General features: G+C 47.7%; 1 protein-coding gene across 2 annotated transcripts in view; it reads right to left on the reverse strand.

Moving 5' to 3' along the window:
* Pik3ap1 (phosphoinositide-3-kinase adaptor protein 1) overlaps positions 1–16,019 on the reverse strand; it is a 111,378-nt gene that overhangs the window by 32,877 nt on the left and 62,482 nt on the right. For both annotated transcript variants that reach the window (XM_021650512.2, XM_021650514.2), the window contains 2 exons: positions 14,263–14,452; positions 1,655–1,750 (listed from right to left, as the gene is read on the reverse strand). In XM_021650512.2, coding sequence (XP_021506187.1) covers positions 1,655–1,750; positions 14,263–14,452 — 286 coding nt within the window. The remainder of the gene's footprint in view (positions 1–1,654; positions 1,751–14,262; positions 14,453–16,019) is intronic.

The following is a 16,019-nucleotide window of genomic DNA, read 5'->3' on the forward strand; positions in this document are numbered from 1 at the left end:
GGACCAGTCTGTCATGAACTCCTTAAGTAATACACCACTTCCTCGCGTTCCCACAGGACGCAGCACAGTTTTACTTGCACTGAACTATGCTTTTATTTTCCTAAAGGAGAACTCACCTGCCGCATGTATCTACACCCTCTGCAGGGCAGGACCGAGTCTTAACCCATCCGTCCACACCAGGGCTTTGCCCAGACTTGAGGCTTGATGAACAGCTGCTGGGAAGGGATCATTTCACCTTAGCATTAGATGAAGTCAGATGATGCTGACAGGAGGCTGTCGTTTGGTTCCTGTTCCCCAAACTCTTCCATTCAAAGGGTGACAGGGCATCCGTGGTCAAAGGAGACACTCTGAGCCAGGCTCAGAGGCCGGGAAGAGCTTGAATTTGGGATCCTATAGTCTGCTTACAGCCCCTAAAACCTTAAAAGCTTACCCTCTCTATACCTCTGACACTTCTCCTGCAAGAATGGGTGACATGCATGAAGCCCTTAAGTGAGCCCTGGAGCATTTCTGAAGACAAAAGGGCAAGCCTGAGGCCAAATAAAGAAGTCGGCCAGCAAAGGTTACCCTTCCTCTCGTCCATGCCTCTCTTGGTGCCTGCTGCTAGCTGAAGAACTTACCAAACAGCTGATCCTGGACCGCCTAGACCTCCGTCCTCAGGTAAAGAGAGCTGTAGAGCAGGAGTTTTAAGGGTCCAGGTAGTAAATGTGTCAGGCTCTGCAGGGCAACAGTCTATTGCAACCCCTCAAGCCTGCACTAGGCATGTGCCATAAATAATAGCACATGAATGGGAGTGGTGAATTCTGATAAAAACTATATTGGCGGGTCAAGCTATGATTTACTACACAGCTGTAAAGAGTTTCTTCCCTTTCACTGCCCAAACTATTTGACCCCCAGGTCTCATGCCCTCAGCACACTTGCCTCCACAGTTACTTGACTGACAGACCCACCATCATCATAAATGACTGGGCAGAGTGAAGCAATTACCCACAGAGGGTAACGCCTTACACCTTTGAAAGCGCCTATTATAATAACAGCAGCACTGATTATAAACCGTCGCCAACTGCTTCTCATGCGCCTGGTCCTGGGTGAAGCTGATTCTCACTGCTTGACTTCCGCTGCAAGCTGCCTCCTTAGGGCATCAGGCGGAGCCCAGCCTTGTCGCTGCTGTGACCACAGTGGTCTCATTTTACAGCTGAGGAGACTGGGGGGTTGAGGCTTGCCTGCGGCCCCCCGGGGAGCTGAAGAGGGACTGGGGCCACACTCCACACCACTGCGCTGCTGCCTGTCACTGCTTGACAAAGAGCGCGCTCATCCCTGTCCTTTATCAGAAAGCCAAGGCTCCCGTGGGACCACATCTTATTCCTCTGTAGATTCCCAGCCCAGATATCCAGAACCACGTTTTCTGCACACAGTGGGTGCCTACTTAATAAAAACAGGCATGGAATTTAAATGAAGCCTTCTTGGAAGCAACTGACTACATGTAATGAATGGCTCTGGTCACAGAAACCTCTGGCCTGTCTCTGACTGGCTGATGGGGAAGATCAGGCAGGAGTGGAGGGAGACAGAGAGCCACCGGTCTCCAGATGCTGTCTTTGTGCCAACCTGACCCTTGGGTGCCAGAGTTTCTGCTTTCCTGCTCACAGCTACAACTTACCTTCTAGAAACTTGCGGATCATTGAGTCCTTCGTCGGCCGAGAGAAACTTTCTCCAGAGACTGGGTTCCCTGCACTGGCCTGAAGCATTTCAACATCTGGAAGGGGAACGAGACAGAGTTGATGTGCTGTTCTTCCACACAGGCAAGACTCACGGACGGACTTGGAGGGCTCGGTAGTGTTAAGAGGTTGATGCATCTATCCTTTTCCCCTTCCCACTTCTCTTTCCTTCCCTCCCCTCCTCCCTTCCTTCCTCTCATCTGTCCATCTCTTCTTTCATCCAGTCTAGTAAGTGTTGAGCATTACGGAAAGCAACAGCCATAACACTCAAGCCTGGCTCACAGGCCTCCGCAGGCACAGATAGGTTCATTTGCATTTGAATTAATAGTTTTAATTTCAAAACATACACACTGCAGTAGTGTTTATCACAGAAACAACAGAGAACAAATTATGATTTGTTCAAACAACAAAATATTGTGCAGCAGTTAAAAAAAAGATTGTCTCAGAGCCACGTCTACATGACAAACTTATAGTCCAAATACACAGTAAGTGATGAAGTTAGATATAGGTGATTACAGCCTAATAAAGGCTACACAGTGCCCACCACTAAGCTGAGTACTCACCATTAAGCTGGGTGCTCAGTGCTGAACTGGGTGCCCACCACTAAGCTGAGTACTCACCATTAAGCTAGGTGCTCAGGGCTGAGCTGGGTGCTCACCACTAAGCTGGGTGCTCACTGCTAAGCTGAGTGCTCACCACTAAGCTGGATGCTCACTGCTGAGCTGAGTGCTCACCGCTAAACTGGGTGCTCACCACTAAGCTGAGTACTCACCATTAAGCTTGGTGCTCAGTGCTGAGCTGGGTGCTCACCACTAAGCCTGAGCACCAGCTCCAAATAAAATTCTGAGGAGAGGAACAAGCGAGCAGAGGAGTGACTCCAGCAGCAAAAGCAAGCACGGCACATCAGGACTCTCTGCTGAGCCCCGTTCTGGCCCCCTATGCCATCAAGATAACCACCTTTTGGTGACTTACAGAGCAGGCTGCATGGAGAATGATGGAGGTGGGACTAAATGAGCAACCCAAGAAAATCCAATTTGCCTTACTCTATCGTCATGCTTTCCCTGATCCTCAAGAGTCTGACTTTGGAAGCAGAAAACTAGGCTTTGCCAAATGTCAGCCTCCTAGGGCTTCCCTGACAGAGCTGAGCAGGAAAGCCGGAAGCTTGGTTATCATATCATAATACACAGGCCTGTCTTGTTTTTTCCACTCCTCTTCCTCCTTCTTGCTTGTATGACATCACGCCAGCAGCCTGATATCAACTATTCTTTTATGGTCTAGCCCAGTGGTTCTCAACCTGTGGGTCTCCCCCCCACCCCCCAGGGATATTACATAAGCTATACCCTGAATATCAGATATTCAAATTACGATTTATAACAGTAGCAAAATTACACTTATAAAGTAGCAACAAAATAATTTTATGGTTAGGGGGTCACCACAACATGGGGAACTGTATTAAAGGGTCACAGCAGCATCAGGAAGGTTGAGAACCACTGCTCTGGTAGAACAGTCACACCCACAAGATGACTTTGTTTGGGAAAGGTCAGTGTCACAGTAGCAAGAAAGCATGTCTCCACTCGGCAAACCTGGTGCTAGGAGATGAGGGCTACAGCAGGCAGGGGCAGGAGCTACCCGGGGGGAAGGCCTGTACCCACAAAAGCCATTTCTCATCACATCTCAAGGGGTGCAGCTTCCAGGGTCCCCACAAGAGACACTCAAGAGTCATCACCCCCAGAGAGGCTCAGAACACAGGTCCTTTGCTGGTAGTCAGCTCCTCCCAGATCCAGATATGTGGCCAATCAGGGGTCATTCTCATCCTAGGTAATGTTGCCTAGAAACACAGTTGACATTTAGTTCTTATCGGGTTACCAGGGTAACGAAGCTAGGAAGTCAAACAAAGGTCAAATTCTCATGCAGAAAGGGAAATGAAAAGTGTTTTTATTAACTTTGGCCATCATTATCCTTGGTCCTCTCGTTTCAATCCATTCAGCTTCTCTCTCTTCCTGTCTGTAAAATGGTGATGGGAACAGCAAGGTCTCCTGGAGGTTTGTCGTGTCGCCCGAGAAGCCTGCCAGGAGCACGGTGCAGTTCCTAGCACGTACGCAGGGCTAGATTAACGCTTCCTCACTATTCTTTTTGTCATTAAATACTATCCCCGGGTGAAGGCCCTAAGCAAAGAGCAATTCAAAAGAGAAGACTCTATTTACATGATAAGTAATTCTCATGATTTGGGACATGGCTTCCCAGCAGACGGCTTGCCCTGCCATGCATAATACTGTGGGTTTCATGTCCAGTACCACAAAAATAATATTTTCATAGCATTAAGGACTGAACTTAGGAAAAAATTTGACACACATAGTTTATATATCTTTATGGGGTAGACAGATGATAATTTGGGTTTTTGTTAAGACTAATTTTTACTATTTTGGTGAGCCTTTAACAGCTGAGCCATTTCTCCAGACTTTATTTGTTAAGGTTTATTTTTAAATTTATTTTTACTTATTATATTATTGGTGTGTATACATGTGTGTGTGTGTGTGTGTGTGTGTGTGTGTGACAGAGAGAGAGAGAGAGAGAGAGAGAGAGAGAGAGAGAGAGAGTATGCCATGTGGTACGATGGGTACCACAGAGGACAGAAGAGGGCATCAGACCTCCTGGAGGCGGCATTATAATTAATGCTGCTTGACATGGGTGCTGAGAACAGGACTCAGGACCTCTGGGAGAGTAGAAGGGCAGCAAGCGCTCTTAAGAGCTGTGCCATTTTGTTTCTTATTTGGTGGTGGTTGTTTTAGGTTTCATGTAGCCTTGGCTGGCCTTGAACCTACTACATAGCAGAGGATAACCTTGAACATCTGGTTCTTTTGCTTTCATCTCCTAAGTGCTGACAGGACACCACTCTCAGTTCACACAGATAAGCTGATATATGTTGGCGGTATGCATTGCAGTGCCAATCGGGTTAATTAACAACCCCACCTCTTCACACAGTCATTACTTCTTTGTCCTGAGGATCTCTGAACTTCTTTTAGTTCTTCATAAAATACATAATAAAGTTTTATAAACAGTAGGCACCTTACTACCCAGAACAGCAGAATTTGTGCCCCCTATAACTGTATTTTGGTGTCCATCATCGTTTTATGGTTTTTTAAAACTTCATTTAGTTTTTGTCCTTCATCCCCCACCCATGTGGACACAAATGACAAGATTCCATTTTATGGGTAAATGGCTCTCCACTGTGTGCATGTGCCATGCTTTCTTTATCCACCGGCGCAGCGAAGGGCACCTCAGTTAATTCTAGCTGTTGCGTCAACAGAGACACACAAATATGGGATTTCATTTCCATTGGAGAGCTCGACCCAAAAGTGGGGCTGTTGGGCCGTATCTAGTGTCTTGAGAAATTTCCACACTAGTTCCCATAACGAGAGCCCCAACAGTGTCTAAGACTTCCCCTTTCTTTGAATCCTTGCTAACATTTTTTGGTTGATTTTTTTTTTTTTAATTCCAGCCGCTCTAACTCGGCTGAAATGGTACCTCACTGTGGTTTTGATTTACATTTCCCCGGTGAATCACGTTGAGCATTTTCATATATTTGCTGGAAATTTGCATATTTTAAAAAGAAAAGCCTACATTGCTAATTTCTGGTCAGTTTCAGGTTTTGTTTTGTTTTGTTTCCCCCTGCTGAGTTAGCTGAATTCTTCATATGTTTTAGACACACGGTCTCTCTGTGCACTCCTGCCTGGCCTGGAGCTCACTATGTAGACCAGGCTGTCCCTGAACTCACAGAGACCCACCTGCCTCTGCCTCCCAAGTGCCGGGGTTAGAGGTGTGCACCACCGCACCTAGATGTAATTTTTCAAAGGTTTTGTTTTTAGTTGTGAGTACGTGTTTTGGGGAGTGTGCGTGCATGCAGATGCCAGAAGAGGCTACTGAGCCCCCCAGACCTGGAATCACAGAAGGTGTGAGCCATCTGTGCCTGTGGAGAACTAAACTCGGGGCCTCTGAAGCACCACAGGTGCTCTTAGAACCCAACGAGCGTCTCCTCAGTTCGAGAGAATCCTATCTGTCTAATTCTTGCTTCTTTTACTGAGATGCCAGGTCTCCAGCCTGGGGCCACACACATACGAGGCAAGAACTCTATCACTGAGATACTTTCTACTGCCATTTTTGTCTCCTTTTTTGAGAGTAAGTTTGCTTTAATCCTGCCTCCTGCCTTCAGACTGAGTATGAGAATGTGTTTATCACAATATTTGAATTCTCTCATCCATGACCTCAAGCATCACATTTTAAATTTCTTTGTTCAGACACACAGTATTCTTATAGTTAGGTATAGTTAAGGCATGGGTAATGTCTAAATAAAATAAATGCCAATGCCTACAATAGGCTAACTTGGTTTGCCAGCCATTTTCTTTCTTTTTTTTTCATTTTATTTTTAAAATTCGTATGAGCACATATTAAACATTGACCATATTCCCCACTTATCCTTCTGCCCTCCCTTTCCTGTCCCTTTCTTCTTCTTATTATTATTATTAGTTACATTTTATTAACTCTGTATCCCAGCTGTATCCCTCATTCACTCCCAATCCCTCCCCCCACCTCATCTCCTCCCTGCCCCTTTCCAAGTCCACTGATTGGGGAGGACCTCCTCCCCTTTCATCTGACCCTGTTTTATCAGGTATCTTCAGGACTGGCTGCAAAGTCCTCCTCTGTGGCCTAGCAGGACTGCTCCTCTCTTGGGGGGTGGGGAGGTCAAAGAGCCTGCCATTGAGTTCCTATCTGAAATAGTCCCTGTTCCCCTTATTATGGTTACTGAGCTACCATGGGCTTCATCCGAGCAGAGGCTCTAGGTTATATCCATACATGGTCCTTGGTGGAGTGTCAGTCTCAGAAAAGACCCCTGTGCTCAAATATATTTGGTCCTTGTGGAGCTCCTATCCTCTCTACGTCATACTAACTCCCCCTTCTTTCATATAATTTCCTGCACTCTGCCAAGAGTTTGGTTATGAATCTTAGTATCTGCCTTGATACACTGCTAGGTAGAGTCTTTCAGAGACCCTCTGTGGTAGGCTCCTGTTCTGTTGCTTGTTTTCTCCTATGTCCCATTTGTCTTTCTAAGTGAGGATTGATCATCTTACCCTGGGTCCTCTTTCTTTTTTATCTTTTTTTAGGTGTATAGATTTCACTATGTTTATCATATCTCATAGGTCTATGTAAGTGAGAATATACCATGTGTGTCTTTCTCCTTCTAGGATATCTCATTCATAATGATCTTTTGTGTCCCTCCGGAAGCTGCACGCTCGGTTGAAGAGGACAACCTTCCCCGAATAGAGGAGGACCTGTCTTAGGTCAAGGGTATACGAGTAGCTGCGCTCCCCTGCTAGAACCTCCAAACAAGCTCTAGGCATTTTCTTTCTTAAGGTCCCAGAACACCCAAATGTCCTGATTCTTGCATATTATGAGTGTGCTGGGTAGCACCCACTAGGTGGTGCTCTACAACCCATGCTGGCCCCATCCCGTGTATCTAGGCTCATCATGAGAGGCTGTCCTCCTGAAGTCAGAGGATATGAGGAGGAGCGACTAGACAACATGATGAGGCAGGTGTTTAGTGAAGAGATGAAGGACGCATGCAGACCCAGGAGCAGGCAGTAAAGCCAAATAGTCTGCATTTAGGGGGCAAAGCTGTCACAGAAAGGCAGCATCTGAAACCCAGTGAGCAACAGAGGTGTGGAGACTGGCTGCTGGGCACCTCTGTGGAATGGCCTCTGGTAGCTTAAACACTTAAGCTCAAGTCCTGACTCTGACTCTCACTAGGTCTATGTCCTCAGGCTGGTCACTTGAAACAGGTGAGCTCCAGTGTCCCACCTGCAAAGTGGGGATAAATCACAGGGCCTACCTCATAGGACGGCTGTGTGAGGTGACAAAGACAATGTTTATGAATGCATAGGAACAGTGCAAGATAACCAAATTCCTAGCCCTGACTCTGAGGCAACTTAGCTCTGAGGCTACTGAGACAAACTGCCACTAACCGGACGTAAATGCATTGTCCCACAGTTCCATGCTCCAAAAGTCAAAGAGCGTTCTGCTGGCCAAAATCAAGGTTTTTATCTGGGCCACATTCCTTTATGGAAGAACTAGAGTAGGATGTGTTTCCTTGTGCTCCCCAGGGTCCAGGGCTCGTCACATGCCTTGGCAACAGGCCCTCTCCCTCCGCCTACAGAGCCAGCGACGCAGACAGGAAGCTTGGCTGAGCCACGCCCTTCTTACCTTGCATCTTTCTGTCCTCTGGTTCCCGATTTCACTCATAGGGACATCCGTAGCTATGCCAGACTCACAGAGAAGCCAGGCTGGTCTCCTTATCTCAAGGGCAGCTAGCTGGCAAGCTTAATTCTGCCCACAACCCTGATCCCCCTCGGCACATGCATCACAGCCACACACTGGGAGCGTTACTCTGCTGTGAATTTCTTCCCATGTGGGGCTGGAAAGGAGACTAGAATTGTGGCACACTGGAGAAAGTCTATTGTGCTTACACAGACTGGGCAACGTTATGTGGACATTGGCCTCTGTGGTGCCTCCGGATGTGTGTACCCCTTAACTGAAGTTCCAGAAGAAGACTTTCTGTCCTGTTACATTGTAAACAAGGTGCTTCTCCTTGGACTTAATTGAAACTATAGATCTTTGAATTTGACAGAGAACAACAGATGTATACACAGGCCTCCACACCCTAGTCTGTATTCATGGCAGCCATCATAACCACAGCATTGCCTCTGTCCTCAAATCCTTCTCCACACAGCACCCAGGTACTCGATAGTGGCCGACCGACATTGGCATACATTATTTTTAAAACATAGTTTGCCATACCAATATTAGGCAATAAGCCTAGGCAGGCAATGTGTGCTGTTTGTAATAGAAGGTGCCTAATTGTCTGGCAGTCACAAGCTGTAAGACACCAGGTGTAAATCTGGAAACACCTTGTCTCCAGAAGCCAGGCGGACAGCAAGCCGTACTGAAGTGACCCAAAACACAGAAAATTCTGTGGGCAAAGGGAACGCTGTTTGCAGACCCACGGGATTTTGAAAAGCAGTAGAACAATACATCCTTGCATTCCTGGATGTTCCAGGTTTGTAATTCAGATTCCAAGCACTTGACCTTCACCGTTTGCCAGTTAAAAATAAACCGAAATGTGTTGAAACCCACTGGTCTAAGGAAAAAGTGCAAAGTTCTTTCATTTCAGCAGAAGAAAAACAAGAACAAGAAAGCAAGGCTGGGTCGCAGCCGCCTCCTGAAGCAGCAGCTGCAGGCTCTCAGAGCACGCTACAGAGTCAGTCTCCAAGGGTCCATTTCTCAAGTGCAAGAGGCTGGCACTCAAGGTGACAAAACACCCTTGCCCAGCTGGCACTTGGGGAACAAATCAACAGCACTTCACAAATTCCCAAAGAAACCTGTGTGATTCTCCTCTTGGGACAGAACTTTGATCTAGATCATTTAGCTGCAGGGGGCACTCACTCCGTCCAGATTTACATGCCAGTGCAACATAAAGCCGAGAAAACACCAGCTGCTAAAAGATTGTTCTAGAAAAAGCTCTCCAACCCTAAAGGCCAACAAGACCCCACCTTTACCCTACAGTATCTTTTGCAGCCAAACACGGAGTCTTGGCGCAGGGAGCGCTCGATTAAAACATGAAGATAACCTGGATTCTCGCAGCTCCCGTGTGTACCTGAGTAGTGGTTTGACTGACGATGTCACCTTAAAGGTACTGGCAATGAAGAAAACGGGGCAAAAATGCCAAGTCAGAGGGAGGAGCAAGTCCAGTCTGAGGCTTTATACTTCGTGGGTGAAGCAGCCCTGCCATGTGGGAGCAGATCCCTGGAATGTAAACTCTGGAAGGCAGCAATCAGGACAGTTTATTTGCTGGCCGTTTATCACCTCGCACTGTGTCACTTATACTCAGATTTAGATAAGGGCTTGCTGAATGAGCGAGTAGGTGAAAACCTTATGAAGAAACAAGAACTAAGTGTGTAATATGGTGGAGTTTGTGCTTGGTGAAGATGGAGTCTAGGCACTGCTCAAGCACAGAAAAAAAAAAAAAAAGACAGGCCATTTAGGAGAAAGAACTAGCATAATGTATGTTGACATGAAATAAAAGGCAGCCTGGGGCAGCCAGGGAGTCATGACCCCCTGAGGTCCCTCCCTCGGCAGCACCTAATTGATGCCTTGCTACACCTGTCAAAAAAAAAAAAATACAAAGGGCATTTCATTAAAATGTGGACAAACTAATCTATGCTTGAAGTTCCACAAAGTCCTGGATTACATCTTATTTTCTGGAACCTCTATTGGATGAACACATCTTATGCACAGCACTGGTCTGAGATGACACGAAGCTGTAAGTCATTCATCCTATCAAAGCCAGGGGCTCATCACCAGAGTGACATATAATTAATGAGGACCCATGGTGCTCTGTGCGCTGTGCCCCAAGGGACACAGAGTTGGTAAGCTGTATGGGTCCAGAGGGGAGCATGGCTGGATGCTGGAGGTAGAGATTTTTATCTCGTTAACCTTAAAACCTTTGATCCAGTGTTTTCAGCAAGCACTAGATCAAGGAGTCCACAGACGGCACACATCTGACCTCGTACGCAGAGGCCCCTGCAGTACTGCCAGGCTCTGCTCAGCAGATTCTTCTCAAACAGGTCAGCAAGGGAACGAACGGCAGAGCCTGTGCAGTTCGGGAAGGGGAGACTCCTGAAAGAATGCAGTGTGGATGGGGCATGCCTCAGAAGCCCACTGATAACATGGCAACTTTGCTTAGAGAGAGACCTGCAGGCCTGGCTTGCAAGGTCCTTCATAGTGCCTAGCTGTGTCTGCAGCTCAGACAGAAGCTGGCTCTTAGAATCAGAGAGATCATGTAAAAGAAACCATAAACTGGAGATGATTTGTCACAAGACCCCAGTCACTAGGGAGTTGCTGAGGAAAACCAGAAAGGCAGTTGGGGCCAAGTCAGTGCACTGCCAGATGTGACCCTCAGCTGGTGTAGATCCCAGAAAGGTCAGGGGTCAAAAGAAAAGTTTTAGTCTAGGCAACTTAAATCCCCTCTAGGATGGCAATGACTCTTGTGAGTCTGCAGTTCCTGGCAGCATAATGTTGTACTTCACTCCATTCTCTCACAGGAAAAGGTGAGTCTCTAAGATATGGAAACAGACACGACAAGAGCCTCCAGGGACTAGCTCACCAGGTTTCCAGTCATTAAGGCATTGATACGGTGCCTCTAGCTAAGACTCCCAGCAATGGGGAATACGGAAACTGAAACAGCCACCACCCATAACCATGAGGAGCATAATTTACCCTCAAAGGCAAGGATGGAGGCACAAGAACCGAACAAGAGGATTGGTGAAAACAAACAAGAAGGTGCCTTGATTTTATCCAGTAATTGCATCATTTTGTCTTTAACAAAGATAGTTTCTACTGAGCGAGATGTGGATGTAAAACTCCAGATCTGTGTCCTGATAACAGAGACACAGAGTGACCACCTGGTGGCAGTATATCTAAACTAAAGGCTGTGTGTGTGAGAGAGGGTGTGTGTGTGTGAGAGAGGATGTGTGTGTAAGAGAGGGTGTGTGTGAGAGAGAGGGTGTGTGTGAGAGAGAGGGTGTGTGGGGGGGAATGGGTTGGTGGAGGTAGGGGTGTTGTTGAGGAAGTGAGGGAGACCCCCAGCACTTCCTCCCAGCTCCCCTTCACCGAACACTAGGAGCTCGCCTGTGACCTTCCTAAGCAGTGGTTATTTGGGGTTCCCTTTGGCAAAGAAGTCCTCATTATACCCTTGCCCAAACCTAAGCAATAAGGGGGCAGATTTGTCCCAACAACACTTGCAGGTTCTCTAAGGTAACTGGCCTAAAACCTTGTACTCTATAGTATCCATCTGTGAACCAATAACATGTAAGTGTTGGGTGAATTTCCCTAATACATTGATTTTCAACCTCTAAGAATCACCGTTAGGTACGACAAAAAAGGTGAGCATTGATAACCCTAGCTATTCAGCCATATAGAAGCAGCTCCTGAGGAGTGTCCATCCCAAGGGCAGCAAATACAACCCCAGAAGGGCAGGGCAGGGCAGAGGTTCCTTTACCCTAGTATGATGGCAGACAGACCTCCTTTTGGAAACCTGAAGTTTCAAATTCCTGAACCAGTTTACCCTTGATGGACTTAAGAATGTCACTAACTCAGTGAGATTCATCTCTGAGAAGGGGAAATAAAAGAGTCATGCGGGAGTGGTTGAAGGGAGGGAACAGGGTGGAATTGGAGGTGGGGAGGAGGGGAACAGGAGGGATTAAGCGTGGGGAGGATAGAGGGAGAGAGAACTGGAATGGATGGGGACACAGCAGGGATCATCTCTGAGAAGAACCAGAAAACTAGGACAAGGGAAACTCCCAGGAATCAATGAGGTGACCCTAGCTAAGCACCTAGCAATAGGGAATAAGGAAACTGAAACAGCCACCAGGTGTAACCAGGCAAGACCTCCAACGGAGGGACGGGGACACCAACACACCCACAAAACATTCAGCCCACAATTTGCCCTGCCTACAAGATGCACAGGGGTAAGGATGGAGCAGAAAGTGAGGGAAGGGACAACCAATGACTGACCCAACTTGAGACCCATGCCATGAGAGTGAGCCGACCCCTGACACTATTAATGACATTCTGCTATTCTTACAAACAGGCGCTTGTCCTCTGAGTGGCTTCACCCAGCAGATGATGGAAAGAGATGCAGAGACCCACAGCCAAATATTAGGAAGAGCTTGGGAAATCTTGTGGAAGGATTGAAGAAGACAGAGAGGTCAAGAACACCACAAGAAAAGCTACAGAATCAACTAACCTGGGCCCAAAGAGACTCAAACAGTAACCAAAGAACATGTTTGGGATGGTACTAGGCCCCCTACACACATGTAACTGATGTCCAGCTTGGTCTTCATGTTGGACCCCTAACAGCAGGAGCAGGGGCTGTCTCTGACTCTGCTGCCTGCCTTTGGATCGCTTTCCTCTAACTGGGCTGTCTTGTCTGGCCTCAATAGGAGAAGATGTGCCTAGTCCTACTCCAACTTGATGTGCCAAGGTGGGCTGATACCCATGAGAGGCCTCCCTGTCTCAGAGAAGAAAGAAAGGGGGAGGTGGGGAGAGGGAATGGGAGAGGGAAGGTTTAGAGGAAAGGAGGGAGGGAAGCTATGATCAGGATGTAAAGTAAATAAACAAAATAATCAAAAGAAAGGAAGGAAGGAAGGAAGGAAGGAAGGAAGGAAGGAAGGAAGGAGGGAGGGAGGGAGGGAGGGAGGGAGGGAGAGAGGGAGAGGGAGGGAGGGAGGGAGGGAGGGAGAGGGAGGGAGGGAGGGGGGGAGGAAGGAAAGAAAGAAAGAAAGAAAGAAAGAAAGAAAGAAAGAAAGAAAGAAAGAAAGAAAGAAAGAAAGAAAGAAAGAGAGAAAGAACTAACTCCTGGATCCTTTAGTTTTCCCCTGTAGAGAGGATTCTATTCATCAAGGTGAAGGACAGCTGGGTAAGACACCACAGATGAAAGTAACCAGTCCACATCTGGGGATGGCAAATGAGTGGCCATCACCATGCTAGCATTGCCACGGCATCTGAGCTGGATCCATTTGCCCTCTACCCTGCTTCTTCCAGAGCCGGACTTCCTTCTCATCCAGGAAGTCACGGTCAGTGAAATGAGTGGGTCTGTCTGTCTCTGCCTGCCCTTCAGAGGGCCACAGAGGCAGGAGACCACAACCCCTAGAGCAGTCCAACAACCAGTGAGCCCCGCTGAGTCCAAAGAGAGACCTTGTCTCCAAAGTTGATGACCTCTGGAACATGCACAAATGCCCATGCATACACTACACTGTACACACACACACACACACACACACACACACACACACCTAAATTTATACCTTCATTTCTTTTATACATTGAAATTTCCAAGAATTCGAATTATATGAGGTTGTAAAGAAGGGTTTCATCATTTAAGAAAATCCAGGTATCAACGCCAACACTGCTCTAGGTAGTTGAGTCACCAAAGAACACACATGTGTCAATCAATATATGAGGCTATGACGTTGGTGGTGGCTCCAGATGTATTTGCCTGCACAGGGCTATTTCATATGTCTTCACATGCAGGCATGCCTAAGCATGCCTTCTCCGCTCATTTTTCTTCTACAACTCAATTGAGACAGTGTAAGAAAGCCAAAGGGTTTCATGTGTGGGTAGGTTATATCACACGCAAATTGCACATCAGATAGTAAAAGGGGTGTTGTAAAATGGTTGTTATGAAAAGGGCCCATAAGGACTGTAGGGCTGAGAGCCTCTGGGTCACAAGGCCTTGCTGTCAAGACTAGTGACTTCCAGGCAAGCAACGGAGGAAGCTGGGAGAAGGGCTGTTTGTTATGACACATGACTGCAAGCCTGTAGCCACGCAGCCCTGCAGCCCCAGTGCTATTGCAACACAGGCTCTTGCAGGGGTAATCGGACTAGACTGGAGAAAGCTGTTTCTTGGCAACAGGTCGGAAGCAGAACCAGGGCTACTTACAGAGATCTTCTGTGGCCGCTGGGGCAAAGGCAGCCATGGACTCATACAGCTCCTCGTCACAGCCAGGGTTGAGGGAGCATTTCATGAGCAGGTCTGTGGACAGGTGGGCCATGGACTCATACACATCCTCAGCCTCCTCACCATGCATTAGCTCCTCCTTAATGTGACTCTTCAGCATGTCCACAGTCTCCTGCAAGGGAAGATGGGCTCATGGCACACTGAGGAACCTGGCTAGCTGGGCACACTCAGGCTGCCAGTGGCCTTGAAGTGGGCAAAGGGAGTCAAGGATCAGGGTTCCAACTGTTTATCGGCATTCCCAGCCTTGCAGCGAGCTCTGAAGCACCAGGCATTGGGCTCTTTTCTCTCCTTTGCCTTACCCTTCTTGTTCTGATCTTTATATCTTCCTCCAACATTAGTCACAGAGTTAAGCACTTATAGCCTAGCTCAGTGTTCACAGGCCAGAGGACATAAATAAAAATGACTCCCTCATGAGCAGCTAGTTAAGACTCAGGCTCCACACGGGCACCCACCCTCCTTTGGAAGGCACGTGACTCTCCCTCATTTACAGATGAGTAAAAACAAAGCTCAGAAAATCTAGTCTTCCCTGCAGGGCTTACAGTCTGGGTTTCGACCCTCCAGCTGGCCCGCAGTCTCCTGCAAGGGAAGACGGGCTCGTTGCACACCCTGAGGAACTTGGCTAGCTGGGTAAACTCAGGCCCACTGGGTGCTCAATCCAGAGCTCGCTGATCCCGGTGGGCACCCAAATGACACAAGGAGCCACACAGATGTACAGTATTTGCTAAGGTGTTTCCACACTTGTGCAACCAGGGGTCCCTGAGGGATGGCATCATCCCTGTACCTTCTGGAAGCTTTAGCCAAGTGCTTGACAATGTCTAGGGTTTTCTCCCCCAGGTTCAACATTCTGGATGTCCCCAGTGACAGCTGCCCTTAACGTGTCAGAAAGCCTCCCCCGGCCCCCTGCTCCAGATGGTGTGAGGCTGAAGGCTGGCTTCCTTGCAAGCTCTGAACAACTTTTACTGGCCAGACTCTGTGGTGTGTCACAATCCTTACTTCAGCCTCAAACCACAGGAAGCTCCCCTCTCATGGTCAGAGGTCACCTTTGATTGATAGTGCGTTAGTTTCCCGGTGACACCCAAATGAACTGAGTAACAGTTCCTTAGCGTTTGGGACTCCAGGTTTAGCATGTGGCAAATAAATAAATAAGATGTGACAATCCTTATAGGCCACTGGTTCTCAACCTTCCTAATGCTGCGACCCCTTAATTCAGTCCCTTGTGTTGCTATGACTCCCAACCATAACATTATTCCTGTTGCTACTTCATAACTGTACTTTCGCTACCGTTAGGAATGGTAATGTGAATAACTGTGTTTCCCAACGGGCTTAGGTAACTCCTGTGAAAGGGTCGTTCGACCTCCAGGTTGAGAACTGCTGTTACAGGCCATGAGCAACATGCACAGCCAGCCTTTGGAGGCGAGGCTAACGGTGACTCAGTTAGGAGTCAAGATATGAGAAGTGTGAGCCACAGAGGAGCTCACAGCGCTCCGAAAATGACACTTCCACCTGTCCTGTTATGCCGAGCCGGATAACAAGCCTTGACTTTAGCCTGGAACTAGGTTCAAATCCCATCTCTGCCTTAACCAGAGTGAAGGCCTAGGCACAATCACCGTGGCTTTCTACTTCCCTTTTCTCGTTTATGAGATGATGGTCTTCATCCCTTCAACTTCAGAGGAGGGTGG

This window comes from Meriones unguiculatus, chromosome 1 (assembly GCF_030254825.1).
Source record: "Meriones unguiculatus strain TT.TT164.6M chromosome 1, Bangor_MerUng_6.1, whole genome shotgun sequence".
Taxonomy (NCBI): Eukaryota; Metazoa; Chordata; class Mammalia; order Rodentia; family Muridae; genus Meriones; species Meriones unguiculatus.